General features: G+C 37.7%; 1 protein-coding gene across 8 annotated transcripts in view; it reads right to left on the bottom strand.

Moving 5' to 3' along the window:
- Positions 1 to 19,363, bottom strand: part of OTUD7A (OTU deubiquitinase 7A) — a 146,513-nt gene that overhangs the window by 53,230 nt on the left and 73,920 nt on the right. For 6 of the 8 annotated variants that reach the window (XM_054837210.1, XM_054837211.1, XM_054837207.1 and 3 more), the window contains exon 5: positions 11,060 to 11,214. In XM_054837210.1, coding sequence (XP_054693185.1) covers positions 11,060 to 11,210 — 151 coding nt within the window. In that variant the 5' untranslated portion in view covers positions 11,211 to 11,214. Of the gene's footprint in view, positions 1 to 11,059; positions 11,215 to 14,056; positions 14,215 to 19,363 lie in introns of all 8 variants that reach the window. The other 2 variants (XM_054837208.1, XM_054837209.1) reach the window with 1 other exon arrangement.

The following is a 19,363-nucleotide window of genomic DNA, read 5'->3' as shown; positions in this document are numbered from 1 at the left end:
AGTGCTTAGACAGCTGCGTTCACCCTTGTTTTTCTGGAGAATGAGGGTCCATCTTTTTTTTTAACCTAGTCTTTCTCTAGTCAAGTCTTCAACTTGATTGTGCTGTGAGGAGAAAGTGACTTCTTAACGCTCTGCAGCACATGAGTAATCCTTGCTTGCTCAATGTTAAGCACATGCTTTGTCAGATCACAACTCATACTTGCTAATAATAAAAATCAGGCACCCATTAAGCTGCCTACGCTAGTTGTACCGATACCAGATTTTATGTTTTTCAGGCAGATAATATTTAGGCAGCAAGACCCAAGTGACATGCTATCATTTAGTCTTTGGGTTTTGTGCTTTTTATTGTTTTGGGGTTGTAACAGTTAATAAATCTATTATCTTTCACTTCTTAAACCAGATATATAAAACTAGAGGACATTTATCATTAATTAGTAGGAATAGCAAGCATGCAACTATAAAGCACTCCCCCACCACCAAGCTTTCAAATATCCACCTACTCCAATATGTTAGAAAGAACATTTGAAAGGTCACCAGCAATTCTTGATTTAACGATAAACAAAATGCTAGAAAGGATGCAATTTGAGATGGGGAACTAGGAAAGATCTAAATAGTAAGGACCACAATGAAAGGCAACTTGCAGCAGCAACACATACACAGGACTTCAGCAAAGGAAATTTTAAAAGGGGTAGGAAACGCTGCCTAAAGCTGAACAAGACCAAAAACACGTAAGAAAAACAATGCAGAAGGGGAAGGTGTTGGCTTCAAACTGAACTTACAGGTCCATTTCATAGATGGTGTCTTGATATTCAATGCCTTCTCAGGTTGGTTATTCTCCTCTATCTGAAAGTTAGCTTATTGTCATCTCTCTTTATGTTGTCTCATAATGGCTGTATTCCATTGGGTCAAATAGTGATTTGTGAGTCAAAATGTAACACTTGTACTAGATTTATGCTATGAAACATTGTGAGGAAGTTTATAGTTCTATACATTGTATAGTTCTATACATAGTACAGTTCTGTGTGCTGGTGAAGTTACAATTAACTGTGCTGAACAAGAAGAGTTCTGACATTTTACCCTCACAATTTCACAGGACTTTTTTTTCCCCATAGAACTCTCTCCATATATTTAAAATGGTGATTACAGGCACAAGGCAGAATTATCAACTAACTAACTAACTAGTAATTCCAGCTTCAACTGCAAAAGCTCTTTTGCTTCTTCAGTTATTGCTAGCATTGATAACTCTAGGAGATCTTTTGCTGGATACAAGCTATTTATTAAACCTAGGAGCATTAGGTGACTGTGAATGAAAGGCATTTGGAGAAATGACAAGCAGCTTCCATCTTTCAAGATTACTGATTGAGCGTTAGTTTTCACCAACATAAAATGATCCTCATTTTGTGCCACTAGGCCAATGCACCATGATTAATTTATTTATTTTTTTATATATATACATATATAAATGCACCAAACTCAACAACCTGTTAAGATACGAAGTCTACCATCAGCTTCTTTCCCATGTAATGAAGCCTGCTCTTACAAACCAACTGCTAATAAAGCAACCCACAAGTTCAGTTTAAATGCAATCACTTCTTCCTATTTGGCATGATGTAGATTAACGAATACTAACAGGCATAAGATAAGAACAGGAACTCAAGACCAGCTTTATTACTTCTGAAAAACTTATATGCAAAACTAGGATAAAATTAGACCATAGGTTTTAAAACAATATTTAATTTTGGTCCATGTTCTCAAAGGAAAATAATGTAGCAAGGACATTTTTGCAACATTTGACTCATTTTATGCTAGAATGCAAAGTCACTCAAAGCTGAAAAGACAGCTGGAAATGACAATTTTGATCTCTGTGTAACAAGACTTTGGTAGCAGCTCAGCTTCCTCTTCCATTTGCCAAGCCTTCCACAAGAGAACTAAAAAAGGAACTGTCTGAGGGAGAGGAGAATAAGAGACTATTTTGGGGGAGTTAGCTTTGTACACTCAATCACATGACAGTACTGTAAATTTCTCTCTCCATTAATTATATGCATTTCTTTGAATTCCGCTTATATACACTATTCTTTGCGGAGATGCCTATCTACTGCATCTCTGTCATTTTCCACGGGGTCAGTCTCCTTTACCACATACATTTCATGACTGGAAAGCCAATCTCCTGATTTCTGAAGTAATGGTGAGCCATGTATACCTCAATTAAGCAGTATATAAAGCTGGAAATAGACAGCAATTACTTTTACATAATGATGAAATACTATGTCATTTACATAAATAAATGAAAGGGCAGGTTTTCAGTTAAATATATTATTTTTGATGCAGTGTGGATTATTTTTTATGTTTTTATTAAATTATTATTATTGCCAGTGAATTTTACAAATCCTCCAGTTCCTGATGGCTGTCTATACTTCTGGCATTTTAAAATATTTCATCCTATGCCTTCCCCCTGTATTCAAGTGGTCATCGCCTGCACACCTGCTGCTTCCTGAAAACTAAGCTGTTTTCTAACTGATTTATTAGTAATCTCCAAGTTCATCCACACTTACAGCCCTGCCACTGTAAACCAAATTGAGCATAACCTGTTTTAAAGATTGAACTATTTTCTTTAACGGTTTTCTTTCTGCCTTAGGCCACGTTTTAAGTAGGCTATAGTTAACAAGTCAAGCATTACTGCTGTTCTATGCATGGGAGATTCAAGGTGCTAGCCTAGACCATCCAGAAGGAAAAGGGACATGCCCTCCTCATTCTTGGATATTGGGGAAGGTGGAGATCACACACAGCTGAAGAGAAATCAGTTTTCTACCATGCAGACCTCCCTCTTTATGATTAAGTATTTTCCCAAAGCTTAGTGAGGCAAAGAAGTCTTTCCACTGACTTCAAGGTGCCTTTGGGTCTGGCTGCCATTAACAAGCATGCATAGACAAAGATGACATCTGGAGAGTCTTGCAGCTGATTTCATGTTTTCCTGTGACACTAATCTAAAGTATATCCTACTTTAATCCTGTACAAAGCAGTGATACGCACGCCTACCAGTATTTTCAAAGTATTTTGCTGAGATTGTTCTTTCTTTCACCTGGGTCACATTTATTGTCAAATTGGTCTGTCAATATTAACCACTTGAGCGTGGGCTTCAATTTTTAGCTTGGTTTTAAGTAAAAATAGGAAATTTTGTTGTGTTTGCTTGTTTTCTTCCCCCTGCTAGCCTTAAAATTAAGTGAGGGCTGAAATCCAAACCTCTGGGTAATTAATGGAAATCTTGTAGTATCTAGGTGGCCCCAACTGAGCACGTTTTCATTCCATAAAAGGAAGGCAAAAAGCAATACTAAACCTTCAATTCAGCTCTCCCTACCTTCTGCTATGTTCACCTAGTTTTCATGTCTGAAACATCTCCAGTTTTTCTATTACAGGTGGGGGAAAATGGGTTGGGATTGGATATATATCTCACAATGATAATACATTACACTTCTTTCAGTTCTTCTGCATAGCAATTGACAGGTTAGTTTTAAAGTGAAAAATTAAATTATCTAAAAAAGTTTGGAAATGGGCTCATTTTAGACTCACTTCCTTTCAATGCTTTAAATTTGGAAATTTATGATCTGTTCACTTTTTTGAGAATTGAGGCACTGACATCAGCAAATAAGAGAATAATGACAAATGCTTCCTAGAACAATCAGAACTAATGTCAGGAAAAGCATTTACTGAATGCATAGCATAAAATTGAAGTTACAAAAACCGTAAGTGGTATATGCAGCACTCAAGGTCAGGTCACAAATAGCAAATGAATTAACAGGTTCTCCAGCAGAACTGTAGAGGTTCATACTGTCTTTATTTCCACAAGGGGACTGATAAACAACTGCCCCAGCCAGTGATTTCTCAAGAATTTGCAATCACAGCCAAAACAATAGGTACCTACCTTCCTTGGACTTGACTATGTGGATGAGATTTCATTTGTGGAATGAAGAACTACTGAGTTTTTATGAGCTTCTTCTGACATTTGATGATTTATACTACACCAATTGAAAGAAGTTGGAACTGATTTAAAGAAAAACAGTAGTAAAGACCAGCAAAGGTCAAGAGATACAGATGTCACCTTTTTCAGTAAAGGAGCAGTTTAAAAAATATACTGGAAATAGTACCTTACGCATAATCAGGGAAAATTATTAGGAGAAGTAAGTAAACTTCAAAGAACATGTATTAGTGAACAGGAAAAAGGTCAACAGGGAATCTGAAAAGTTGGTTAGCAAATATGCAAAACTAAAATAAAATGGAGACCCAGAGAAGTTTCGCAAAATGTAATACCCACTCTATATAATCTTACATGCAGAACTATGCTTTCAGTTCTTGGGAGCACACAGACAAGGCAAAAATCTCAGAAAGTGGTGAACAATATCTCAAAGAGTTACGAAATGAAACAGATGAAAGACTGAGGAAGTAATCATTCAAAAATGAAAGTGAAGTTGGAAAATAACATTTCTAAGAAATAAATGGTTTAGCAAATGTGTACAATCCACTAACATATAATTGGCAAAGCTAATGATACATAGTTGAAATTTATGAATATTAATTTACAATTAATTTAAAACAGTTGTAAGCATCTTAATAAATATAGAAGTCCAATATTGGAGTTTTATACCACGTAGCCATGAAAATGTTTTAAGTTGCTTTTGTTTTCATAAACGTAACAGTACAAGGTAAGAGCATGCTCTTGGCCTTTATTAGAAATAAAAAGATTTCAAATCACTGATTTCTATTCTTTTTAACTGGAGTCAAGGAGGAAAATTGAAAGCATGATAAAACTTTTCACGTACTTTTTATTCTTACTATTTTTTCAATCCATTCATACATCCACATTAAATTGTCCTGTGCTGCACTAGACACATCAAGAGAAAATGTTGGCTATTAATATCAATATTGAACACAATTATTTTCAAAGAACGCAAGTACTAGCACTTAAGCAAAGTATTTTCACTAATATATATATATATATCAGTGTATGAGGAACATATCTATGTATGAGATTAAAGGCTGAGTATATATTTTCAGCAATCGAGAGATAAACAATTAATCACTGAAAAATAAAATGGATAGAAAAGAAATGAGTATCAAAAGCTGAGAGACCGGAAACAGTGGTATTGGTGACCTGGACAATCTAACAGCATCAGAAGCAGATCTCCAAGGTAATGATTAAATAGAACAGATGATCTCATTCTGATGTGGAGCTTTGCTACAACCTTAAACATACAAGTGGACTGTAATAGAATATTCTGCTTTTCTGGAGTTCCTATTTTCAAAAATGAGGCTAATCTAATGAACACACACAGAATGTTTCCATTTAATGGAAAAACTCCGTTACAATAATATGGAATGAACTTTGTCCCTCTATACCCCAAACTGTGTCCTTTTTTTTTTTTTAAGTATCTGATTGTCTTTCAACTGTCTAGTTTTCTATAGCTAGTAAGTTAGAAAGGATAATAATACCAACAACCATAAGTTTAAAAATAGGGGATAATATATTTTGGAAGAACATACACAGGAAAAGAACTGGTGATAATCTTGTCCTGGCACACAAGATTCAATGTGAGATCTGAATGCAATTTTTAAAAGTGTTTTTAAACTTAGGAAATGATATAGAGGTTCACACTGTGTTCTTGTATACTGCTAGTTCAAAATGAAGCCTTTGTCTCAAGGAATTATGTGAAAGGTTGTTAGATTAAGATTTACAGTGATGGGAATGCTCTTGTTTTCAGGCAGGTTGACTGAATAAATCTGTTGTGAGTTTTTTTTGGAAGAGACACAAACTTCTACAGCCTTACCTCCTCCTGAATGAAGGTGCACAAAGACAAGATCTCAGATCTGCAGGTCTGTAGCAGATGTTTTTGATACGAAGCGATCTGCTTTAAGCATACCCAATTCCTGAACCATCACACTGCGTAATGTCAGATCCAGTTACCACATCCCCTGAGCCAAATGCTACTTGGAGAGCCAAGCAACTGTCACAGTCACTCTCTCCACTCTATAATTTGCTGACATATGTGGTGCTCATATATTCACCCCAACCCACGATTTTATTTATTATCTGCTACAGTCAGCAAATAGCTTTTGGTGTACTTTTATTTGCATAGGAACATACTCATCATTCTTCGGTTGACTTGTAATTATTAACAGAAAAACATCAGCATTTACGATGTCTTGGAGATGCCATGAGTTTGAGGACACTTATCTGTAGATGTGCAGGCTCTCAGAAGGTAATTCCTGCTGGGTTTTTACTTTAAAGTCTCTGCAAATTAGAGATGAGGGTGTAAATAGGTATCAACCAAGTGTCCTCCCTGGAACCCTAAACAAGGATGAACACTGCAAAGTCTTGTAATCACAACCAAGCTGAAAGAACTGTGCTGCCCATTTCAATAATTCAGCTGTAATAGCAGCTACTCATTTTACCAGGGCTGGTAAAAAGCTGTTCTTTCAACTGAAAAGAATGATGGAAGTAGTCTGAGTGGTCCAGGACAGGATTCAGACAAAGACAGCACGGAGTACTGAGTGGAGGAAGAAAAAGCCTTTCAGTAAAAAAAGTACAGAAAGGTACCGAGAAGAACAATCAACCAAAAACAAGCATGAAGTGTTCCATGCACAAGACACTGCCAGCAACTATCAGAGCGGACAAAGAGTACTGCAGCTTCTGATGGAAGACAGATTCTCATATGGAGACAGATCATCTGGAGAATTCAGCCCAGAAATAGCTCACTCAGCTATTGCTCAGGCATGCAGGCACACTGTGGGCACAAGAAAAAATTTATACTAGTACAGAGAAGGGTAGATGAGAGCCTCCTGAACTGAGAGAGATAAGGTGTTGTTTGGGTTAGCTGTACATAATCCCCACAAAAGGATTTTTCTCATGATCTCAGCTACCTAGGGTTCTCATCCTAGAAGTGGGCATGCAGTTATTTGGATGCTCAACAGGAAGAAAAAAAAGCTGGGGGTAGAAAGGAGAGAGAAGAGTATTCACACTTCAAAGCTATAAAGTCATTCTACACTCTCATTAAACTGAGTTACTAAGCATCTATCAGAGAGTGGAATAAACTCTGATTACTCATATGATTGTATATCTTAAATAGATGCATATGAGTAATAAGGTAAACCATCTTGTGCTATCAAAACCTCTGCTTGAAAACAATGCATAATCTATCCTTTACAATATGCCAGTTATATAGCTCTGCATGACTATAAATGTAATGTTCTTTGCTGTGCTTAATTATTAACACAAATGGTGTACATTTACAAAATACATCCACTCATAAATACTGCCAGTTATACTGAACAGTTGGGAAAGGCCTTAGTTTTGAAATATTTATATACAGTTTAATGAAAAAAACCAAACCACTGAATCAATCATAACAAACAGCTCTATGACGTATCAGATTGTAACCTCAACTTTCAAAAGTCTTCTGTAACAGCAGAAATGGGCTGTTTATAATATAATACCAAATTATCAGAATAAACTGTAATGGAAGGAAGGGTCTTTACAATACTCAAGAAAACTCAAACAGTAAGGCAGATGACTTACTAAAGTGTAGGTCTATGTGCTGTTAAGTGCTAAGTCCCTTCTGCCTCCAGATACCTTTCCTTGTACTTTCTCCAAGTCTGTACATGTAAGTTCCCATAGCTGCATCACATAAATAGCACATAGCAAGTAACCTACAACTGGCCTCTCAGACTCAATAAGTTCTATTTGAAAAGTAGGAATGAAACACAAATTATGCATTGGACAAACACAAACTAAGCAATTTTTAATGGAGTTTTATCCACCGATGAATGGCTGAGTAGACACATATAAGGCTTTTCTAAACGTTAGCAAAGCAATCTCATGAAATAAAACTAATTTCTAAGGCAGAACTAAGAAAAACAAACCCATTTTTAATTTTGATGCAGCTTTAAAAGTCTGCATTCACATCCATTTTCAGACACGCGTGACAAAAGTTCTCATACCATTGAAATAATGCCTTTAAGATTTTAAGTCTGTGGAATCTGAACTCCTTAACAGTAAAGCAACTGCACAGAATTCTAGAATTGGTAACTATAAGTCATCAAACTGAGCATAGACTTGATCACAAGCTCCCTGTGCAATACTAAAGCAAACTTGGGGAAAGACACAAACAGCAGCATATACAATGTAACTGCAAAAAGGCAATCTTTGCACTAGGAAGATATATACCAAAACAGCCAAAACATTTATGTATACATTCTTTGGAATGGTAGAGAAAACACAGAGACAGAAAGTGAGACTTGGAGCTCAACATGCTTAGCTTAGATAGAAAAGCAATTGGTTTATAGTGTTATTCAGGATACTAATAGCTGGCAAAAAGTACCAGACACAAATAAATTAGAACCAATATAAGAGAGAGAGTGCGTGTGTGTGTGTATGTGTGTGTGTGTATATATATGTATCTCATTTTAAAAAACCCCAAACTCTTTATATCTTCATTTCACATCAAGATTGTACACCTCCTGGAAGATACGCATCAAGCACAAGTGGAATGTTTTAGTGAGACAAGTAGCTGTGCTCAATACAAAGTTCAACAGAGAAAAAAACTGTATAGATTTTACCAGCAGGACAGGCAGAGTATAGAAACATCAACAGAGCCAACATTTAGGACAGCTTCTGGCAATTTAGAAAATCTATATGCGATCTATAAGCAATGTATGGACTTTTTAGCTATCTGTAAAACAGTCAGTGTGTATTTAACTTGCCCATTTGTTGCCAGGGAGAGTCCCACATATTGTGCACAATACTGTCCTGATGCATCCACAGGACAAAGCAAAACAATTAATATATTAAAATAATTGGATAAGGAAGCAGAAACCGGTTTCCTTGTTTGTCTACAGGATAGTGAAATTCAAGATATTTCCCCCCAAAAGATGAACAAAGGAAACAGGATTAGAAATAGCTCCGGAAAAAGATGTGTACACTCCACAGAAACACGATATGAACATTAAGTCTGAGCAAGTTATAAAAATAGAATCTGTGAACAGATCAGAAAGAGAGAAGGGCTATGGGACCCCTAGAAGAACTGACCAAAATTTGTGATTACATGGAAATGAAGGTCTATACAAGCAAGCTTTTTTGGCACAAAGTTCTCTATGACAGTCATTTGGGGGCTACAAACTACAACCAAATCTTGAAATTTCTCAAAAGTATTTGTTTTTCAAATTTTGAATTGAAAATATTATACAGACATCATAATTCCAAGACCAAGTGCAATACACTTGCTATAGCCTTGTGCACCATGGTGTGAGGGGTTACTCTTCTGAATATTTTTTATCTTTAAGAAGTTATTTCATGGGTTTCAGTGCTGCTCGCAGAGCCCATAGCATCTACACACTGTGACAACTATGAAAGACAGTCATAATTGCGTTAAGGGTGGCAGTCCCTTCTGTGCCTTTTTTAAACAAAAGAGAAACCGCGGGATCACTTACTGTCCCCTAGCAGAAAATATGGCCAGTGTTAGAAGCTGTTGCACCAAATGCAGCCACAATTACATGTGATGAAGTGTTCATGTGAGCACATCTTGTCCAGAACTAGTAACAATCCCTTTTACTTTCATAAATTCCTGGGTACGGCTAGATGTATATGTCTATTAGCCTGTTCAGAATAATTAAATTGCTTATTGCTTATTTCTTTGTTAATATGTATGGTGTGAATTTATTCATCTACAGAAATGAGAAGTACAACACAGAAAAATACTATTCTGTATTTATTTGGAAGCATTATCCTTTATAGCAAGGAAAAAGTATAGCAACAAAAACAAGTAACTCTTCTGAGCCACCTCTGATACGTAGGAACACTTTCTCAAATTTTGGCAATACTTTATCAGCACAGTAACTGACAATCAATCCTGATATTGCTTGGAAAAACCTTCTCTCATTCTTTTTCAAAAAGCCCAACAGACCAAGACAGACTCTAGGCTAGAATGACAAGTTGATCAAATCAGTCAGACAAAACAGAGGTCTCTTAAATATAGCGAGCCAATGATGATATTCATAGCTAGGTATTCTAAGGTATTAAATATAACACAGATGACTTGGGAAATGCTGCAAAATTGTGTGCACGTCTGTGTTAATATCATTCCTTATTACTGAAAAACTCAGAGTAAAAATAAAGAACTTATAGCAAAATTTAAAACTTTCAGCATACATATGATAAAGTGAAATTGCTCTTGCAAAAAGGAGATGTATACCCTGACATATACTTTTAAGTCTGCAGTGGCTGTTCAGTAGTTACTTTGATTTAACACACCATTTCTTAAAGCATATTAAGATTAAAAAAAAAAAATCTTTCAGGGAAAAAGTCCAGCGTGCATGTATCAAGCCCACAGAACCACCTTGCAATTTACATAGATATCACCTACTCATTTCTAACTTCCCATCTTCACAATTGTTGTTAGCTCACATTAGAAGAAATGAAACCAACTATTACAAACTGCCTTCAAATATCAAAGATGTCTTTCCACTTTTAAGTTTATAAGCTTAAAACAACTACAATAAAATAAACAAACTTGCTCAGTTATTTTTCTGATATGGCTTCTCTAGATGTTTTTCAACCTAGCCATTTGACTCCCATACCATGAAGTTCAGGTATGCACATTAATCACTGGGCCTCTAAAATATCTCTGATTGCTCTATTACTTTACAGTAAGTCCATTTCAGACTAAACTTAGCTGCTTTGCACAATAAGTGAAAACATTTACAACTACTTTTAGGCAGCTGAAAATGACAAAATTCAGCTAAAGCCCCCTCCCTTCTGTGCCTGGCACATATACTTTTAAGGCTTGACTGTTAATAACCTAAAATACAGCAATCTTACACTAAGATCTTTTTAAGGCTCCTGCTGAAAACACACCTACCTTGCATAATCTATCGTCAGCTTATTACAAGTGTTCACTTACTAGTCAAAATACTAAGAAATGTCTGTTTCCATAGACCAGAGTTCTTTTCATGACTGGTTCCTGCTTTAAGCAAGCAGTAAACACAGGAAATATTTGTGTCCTGAAAGCCTTACCTTCCAGTAAGTCTCTTGCCAGACCTGGTTCTGCCCCTGTGGACCGAACAAAGTCTGACAGGACTGCATCCATATCAAGAGTCATGTGATCATTCAGAGATGCTGCCAGATATGTAGCAGCAGTAGGACTCACTGGTTGGCTAGAAGGCATCCATCTGCCAAGGAGAAAAAGAAACAAGATTTTAGAATATACTCCAAAGTGATGTAAACCACATTTTTCCTCTCTTGCCCAAACAAGACCGCTAAAAATGCTAAAACATTCAAGTTACAGCATATTAAAATAAACAGCATTTGTCATCCATCTCTGCCTTAGCCTAGAAACTGTTGATCACTCACACTGAAAGGTTTTCTTTTTCTTAATATTTCATATTTTTATTGATTTTTCTTATGTGCAGCTTATAAATAATTCTGCAACTTGAAGACTCCAATCCAGCTAAACACAGGCACATTCAAATCACAATCATCATATCACTGTCACTGGTCATACACATAGCAAGCATTTAAACGTTTGGCTAGCCTAGAGCTCTTTGGCCTTACTTACTAATACTAACATATACACGACAGAGCTTAGTATTTGTTCTTTTATTTGCCTTGTCAATACCACTTCTGTAATTTATAGTTGCTTCACTGCACTGGGTCTGGCTGGGATGAAAAATTTTCTTCATTCATTTTATAGAATTTTGGCTACACCAGCATTGATAACACATCAATATTTTAGTCATTGCTAAGCAGTGCTTACACTGCCTCAAGGCTTTGTGTTTCCTACTTTGCCCTCCCCAGTGAGTAGGCTTGGGAGTGGACAAGAGGCAGGGAGGGGGAACAGAAATGACAGCTGATCCCAGCTGACTGAAAGGACATTCCAGACCATATAACATCATACTCAGTAGTAAAAGTGGGGTAGAATCTTTCCAAAGTATTCATTGCTCAGAGACTGGCTGGGCATCAGTCTGCTTGTGAGAGGTGGTGAGTGATTGCCTTTGCGTCACTTGCTTTTTCCTCCTCTTTCCTTCACTTTAAACTCTCTTTATCTTAATCCACGAGATAAAAGCACTAGTCTTGAGTCTAATCTGGTGTTTGGCCCATGTATTGCTGCCATCCCAAAACTCTGGGAATCATCTCATGGATTCAATTAACAATTATGCCTTTCTCCTCGTCTCCTCCAGGAGCAACTTTGTAGGGAAATTAAGGGCACCTCCTCCTCTGGGGTAGATATTTCCTGCCTTGTTGCAATGGCTCTTAAGTTTCTCAAACATCCCTGTGTAACCGGAATGCTCACATTATGCAGAAAGATTATAGCTGTCAGCCAGGCAGGCAAATTATCACCTGGTTGCTCTGCCACTGCCCATAGTCACAGATTCACAGATTGGATAGGCTTGGAAGTGACCTCTAGAGATCATCTAGTCCAACCCCCCTGCTAGAGCAGGATCACTTAGAGCATGTTGCAAAGGATCATATCCAGATGGGTTTCGAACATCTCCAGAGAAGGAGAATCCACAGCCTCTCTGGGCAGCCTGTTCCAGTGCTCTGTCGCCCTCACAATAAAGAAGTTTTTTCTCATGTTCAGATGGAACTTCCTGCGTTCCAGTTTGTGCCCATTGCCCCTTGTCCTGTCACTGGCCATCACTGAGAAGAGTCTGGCCCCTTCCTCTAGACATCCACCCTTTAGATATTTATATGCGTTGATAAGATCCCCCCTCAGTCTTCTCCAGACTAAACCGGCCTAGCTCTCTCAGCCTTTCCTCATACGAGAGATGCACTAGCCCCCTAATCATCACTGTAGCCCTCTGTAGCCTTCTGTAGCGAGCAATTATCAGAAAATATCAGAAATACCTGCAACAAATATACAGTATAAACACTTGGACAAACTGAGGCCCAGCTGGCTGAGGCAGAAAGGAAGGGTCTGGCAGGATTTCACCCCTGTTCTTCTGAGAGATGCAATTAGAGTACTTGTTAAAACAATCAGCGTTTTTATTGTTTTGTGTATCTAATTCCCCATGACCCCCAAAAAACCCCACCCAACCCAGCCATCTATCCAGGGCTTTCTAGAGTAATTACATAATACCAGCTTAACCATAAGAGAAAAGCACCAACATTTTTTTGCACAAGTGGAGGATGTCAGGTTTCCTTCCAGGAAGGATTTGCCTGTCCAGAGGCAAAGTGACAGCAGCTTACTGTGAGAAAACCAGCATCCCACCAGTATGTCATCGCGCTGGCAGTCGGTTGCCAGGTCCTGGTAGTGGGGGCTGCAGGGTGGCCTCTGTGAGGAGAGCTCGGGGCTGCTCCACACTGGGACTCAGCCGGTTCCCGCTGGTTCCGGCCGGCTCTGCCACACCCCACAGCAGGGCACAGCCAGCACCCGGCTGGTGGCACCTCACTAGAAACAGCACCACTTCACAAAGAATTCGAATGTTGATTTTAAAAAGGAGACAGAAGGAGCTGATATTACAGTAATTTTTAAGTTTTATTTGTTTTATTTTGTTGTATGGTCATTTATTAATGAGCTGCTGTATCATATTTACTCTGGTTTTTTACCAGTCTGTGGGGGGCAATCTTACCAGGGTACTCTCTTGGGGGCACAATCACCTAAGGAAGGACCCGTTAGGAAGCAGATCATGTTTTGCATCAAGTGAAATGCGACACAATGTCTGGCACCGGGGTTGTTTGTGCCAAGTCCATGGCAAACGAAAATACACCAGCCCTACTGCATTTTGTACCTACTTTTTTGTTCCTGAAAAAGTGAAACCCATCCTTCTAGACAATTTTCTCTACAAATACCAAAGAAAAATGAATGCAGGCACTTCAAGAGTGCTAGGCAAGCTATTAAGACAGCTGGCATTCAAAACAAAATTATGCTAAAGGTATCTCCATACCTCTACCCTGCCTACACAGCTGCAGAAATAGTACAAAGCAAACAGGATGAAGTTAAATGATACACAACATAAGCAAAAGTGTATGTTTTACTTTCATGCTTGTTATTCACCATTGGTCAAAGTTTACCTTTGAGCATGAATTAGATTTTTTCCTGTTAATTCCTCCTCACAGGCTCAGTTGCAACTTTACCACAAGCCAAGGGTAAGGACTAGCATGGAGATTTCCTACTGGTAGCAGATGATATTGGTTTGCTCTTGCTTGTACCACAGCTATAGAGAAATAAACTGTGAAAGAAATTGGAAACCAGTTGATTTCACTGTTCCCCAAATGAAACAGAGTCCTTTCCTACTCCATGTGCAATTACCTGGTTATATTTAACCTTATTAAAAAAAAAAAAAAAATAATTCCTTTGCTTTCTTAGGAATTGCCTCTTTCTGCAAGAACACATCCCAGGTAGAATACAAACATCATTTACCTTCTGCCCCAGGAGGAGGGGGGGTCTTTCTCAGCCTCATCCATGAGGACTGCCTGGAAAAGCCAACGTACTCCAACAAATTGAAAGTGTGTGGGATATAGTTACAAAATTACACACTTTTCAGTATCAAAGATTATTACGCTGTTGCTAATCCTACCTACTTCAGTCTTCTGGCCCCTACACTGTACCACTGTATGTTTTATACCACTTCTACATTTATGCTTTTATACTATTCATACAACTGTATCATCATGTTGAGGCTGTATTAGGATAGCAGGGGAGGTGATCCTTACCCCCTCTATTCAGCCCTGGTGAGACTCATGGGGAGCATTACGTCCTTTTCTGGCTCCCCAACACAAGACAGACATGGACATACAGGAGCAAGTCCAGTGAAGGCCCGCAAACTGCGTATCTGGATCACCACTGGACAAAGGAAACACTTCTAAAATGTAACACAACTAAGCTGTAGTAACAGAAGGAAGGCTGGAAATACTGAGGTGGCTAGTTAAAAAGGAATGCAGACGCTTCAGGAAGAGAACTACCTTAGTGGATTATGGCCAAATTTGGCATCTTAGCTTTGTAGTAACTGAATCCATTTCAATGCAAATGGAGGACAAAAATGCTACTTTTATTTAAAAAATAAAAATACTCATACATAGATCCACTGTACTAAACAGCACTAACATCCATGCAAAAAAAATTGCAAGAAATTGAATACAATTAATTTCTTTAGTGACTAGGAGAAAGAATGAAATAAATCTTAACCAGCAGCATGAAAACATATGGATCAAGCTGAAAGAACCTGCCACAGGTGAATGATAGAAAGCATAGTGAATTTCAGATAACAGTCAGAAGTGACTCAGTAGTATAGTCACTGCTAATCTAAAATGCACCATCTGGGCACTCAAGTATAGTCGCTATGTGTGGGGGCTAGACTGCTCATAAATTTGGAAAACTGAAGTGCATATCAGTCTGAAGAAGTCAATTCATGAGTTCTCCCAGTATCAGCATTATTTCAGTATTTTCAACAGCAGTATTGAAAAAATATCCTTTTAACAGCAGAAGACCAATCTCTTTCTGCATTTATGACATCACCCACCACCTCAGAATTGCCTCTTGATTACATGATCATCAGAACCCATACAGTAACCATGCCAACAGACACATTTCATTTGTAACTCATCCCAGCAAAGGTTATGTAAGCTGCCTATGAACATCTTTTCTACAAAAGAGGTTCTTTCTGGTAATGCAGAAAGTTCCCTGTCTATATATAGAAAACTGGTAATATCCGTGCATTGACAGCTGATGAAAACACAGCTCGTGCAACAGAGCCAGAGATAAGGCTAGCCGTTGTTTTACTGAAAAACAATAATTTAAAATCAAATAATATCCAGGTTCCATTATATAATGATAAATAGCTGTACAGGTAGAAAACAGTTGCCTTGTGTTGGGTGCCAAGAAGCACACCCAAACAAGGTTTTCCAAATCCACAACAGTGAGAGGAAAACGCTTTCTAGTTGAATGCTCTCTCTATACGTACGCACTATGCCATTTAATTCTCTAGGCTCTGGGCCCTGCAACTGTGCTTAGAACACCTGCACAAAAATATCTATGCTATTTAATTCTTCCTGTTACTCATCAGACCTAAATTAAGAGCACGACATAGATTAATAGTGTTTATTTGGACAGATGCGTCTGAAAAGATGGAAGAATCAATGATGAAACATGTTAATGAACATTAAAAATGGATGAAAACAGAACTGACGACCTGAAGTAACAGTGGTTCACTGTGTTGGATTACTTAAAAATGAAATAAGATCTACAGGGCTGTGCTGACTGGAGCTGGGCTCCTGCACAGTTTCCATGCAAATTCCAAATTTCAACAGTGCTGAATTAAGCACATCAAATACTATCAGAGACAGCTAAAATCTCTGCTACACAGGCCACTGCAGAGCAACCTGCTGTGGATACTCATTCCTCATATACTGGTAAGGTCTCACAAAGTCCCTAAAACTTTATAAACTGAATGTGGTGCTACCAAATCCACAAATATCAACAGCTCTACTAAAAAACCCAACCAAACATAAAACCCCCCAAACCCTCTCCAAAACTCAAATATCAGGTTTCCTACTATAGCAGTATATTTACTAACTGTTAGTACTAACTACTAACCATGGCCTATTTTCCTTTTTTTCATGCAGCAAACATAACGTCTACCCCATTTTGTAGTCATAATTATCACAGGTGGCAGGTGGTCTGGCTGTTACTCGTACTACCTCACCCTGAAGAAAAACCTTTACAAAAACCTGAACTATGCATGCTTGACACTCTGAAAGCAAGGAGCAGAGCTGGTAGAATCCTCCCTATGCACGTTTGAACTAGCTCTATTTTTATCCCTAGAGGGAGTTGTTTTCTCAGCTCTCTAGAATTTTTTCTGGGGGGAGAGGGGAACCCAACAACCCAAAACCTGGCCAAAAAAACCCCAAAGTCTTTAAAGAAATAATATCTTTGCCAGAAAACTACTATTAGCTGTGAAAACCCACCCAGATGGAATAGTAAAAACAACTAAGCAAGAAAAGAAAATAAACTGTAAAGGAGGCAGCAGTGACTCTGAAGCCAGATGGCTACCAGACTTACTGTTCTCACCAGATGAACAGTCTCTCCTCACCTACAAAACCACCACCACCACCTTTGCTCCGGATGGCTAGTCAAAGCATTAACACAACTTACACTTTAAATATACACACTTGGAGGAGTTCTAACACAATTATCCATAGTATAACCATCTCTCAATAAGCATCACTCCTCTTGTGGCTAACAGTATAGACACACATATATACTTGCAGTTTTCCTTTCAAATGTGTCACACAATGCACAAATGACACTTTGAACTGAATGTAAATGCAAACATCTTGACCATCAAAACACAACAAAGACCTTGGTATTCACTCACTTTCTAGCCAAATTTCTTCCTTAAATAATTTCTTATTTATATAACACAAATACAAGAGGCAGCAAAAGGGGATAATTTGTTGTATTTTGTAAGAAAAAGCATTTTAAAAGTATTTAAAGAAGAGATACTGATTGCTTCTAAATGTTAAGATGGGTTAATAGAATTTGAAATCAATTTAATACAATCTCAGTTATATTTGATTTTTCTACTGCTTTAAGTACCTCTCTCTCAAAACTGAGCCATACTTGGAAGTAAACATTCTTCATCTGAATCTAAATTTGACTTGCTCACAATCAAATAGCTTTACCCAGTTAAACAATATGAAGATATTTTTCTCCAAATTAGCGGAAAGAGATGCATAGGGCTAACTAATGAAGCAAAAGTAAGTATGTTAAAACAAATCCCATGCCTCCAGAATACAAACAGCTGATAAAACAGAAGTGAGGAACAGAAAGAAAACAGTGCACAAACACTGCACAATGGACAAACCCTCAGGAAGACAAGGATTAAACTGTAACTTACATCTTTCATAATTCTCAAAGAAAGGATGAAATAAGCACCATCAATAACATGGCCAGTCTCAGTGCTTGAGGAAGCCAGTGGAAAGACACTCACTAATTGCATTAAACCAGTTTCCCCCCGACTTTTTTTAATTTCCCTGCAGTGTGACAAGGCTAAATGTCCATTAACATTACTGATTCCTCTCAGCTGGTTTGGCAATATACAGGCTCAGTGCAGTCTGCTCTTGTGTTGAATGTTCATGCTGCTTGCATTTTTGTTTGTGAAGGCAGAAAGATCCTGTTTGTGCACGGCTCCAGACTTTCAAAGGAATTCTTTCTGACATGTCGTATTTGATGGAGAATGTCATAATTCTACAATCTTGACAATATCATGAAATTGAACCAATGTACCAAATAAGACCATTTCTTCTTAGTGAAACATTTAAATTTTTTGAGCTCAGGCTGTGCCATTTCTTATTCTTTTCTCCATGCAAAATGTATTTACTTACAGTTTCGCAGACTTTAATTTTTTAGTAAGCCAGAGATTTTTTATTTGATTATTACATTTCTGAAGATGCTACACTCTTCATTAGATAACATTTTGCCAAGTGTTCATATACAAGATAAAAGCTGTTAAGGAAAAAACTGTAATTAAACAATCAAGTCCATTAGAGAAGATTTGTTTAGGAAGGGAACATCAGCTTTAAGGGAACTGGTAGTTAATATAGGCACTCAGCTTTTCAGATTGCCTGGCAGGAATACCATGTATATGTGAGAATAGCTAATTGTTCAGAGCATTTGGGGCACAGGTAAAAGGTGATTATATATTAAGATACAGGACCAATCTGAAATACAGAAAGGAATTGCACTGAATTTCTAATGGTGTTGCACCAATGACAACACAAGCTGGGGCTTTTATCTCCATGTTTACATACATGTACTTTTATTTCTGTACAGATATAGTCAAGTCTGTATCCAAGATATAGTTGGAAAAATCAGAAACAATTACTCATACAAACATGTTTGTTTTCCAGTATTTGAAGAGGAACTGGAAGGTAAAAAACAAAAGATAGATGTTGGCAAAGCTGCTTCTGGAATACTGGGACCAAGTTCAACAACTTATGTTTCAGAGAGATCACCTCAGACTGAAACAGGTAAAATGAAAGGCTACAGATCATCAGAAGTTAAGTGTTTTATCTTAGGGCAAGTCACTAAAAGAGCCTGAATTGCAGAACCAATGAAACAAGGTTGAGAACTGGATTGAGACTGCTCTTCATAAATACACCATGTTACAAGTAAATATAGTCTGGAAATAAAGAGATGGCTCCCAGTGACAGAAGTACTGGGAGCAATCTTTACTTAGAAGCTGGGGAGAAAATACTGAATTCTTTTTTAAAAATAGACCTACTTAAGTACATGTAAAGTACAAGATAACATCCTGCAGTGATAGGAAACCAGACTCAAAAAACTGGGCAGTTTTCTTGCAATCCTGTGGCCTGCTTTTT

Source organism: Grus americana, chromosome 10 (genome assembly GCF_028858705.1).
Source record: "Grus americana isolate bGruAme1 chromosome 10, bGruAme1.mat, whole genome shotgun sequence".
Taxonomy (NCBI): domain Eukaryota; kingdom Metazoa; phylum Chordata; class Aves; order Gruiformes; family Gruidae; genus Grus; species Grus americana.
Note: the sequence above shows the minus strand (reverse complement) of the source record. Positions and strands in the feature narration are given on the sequence as shown.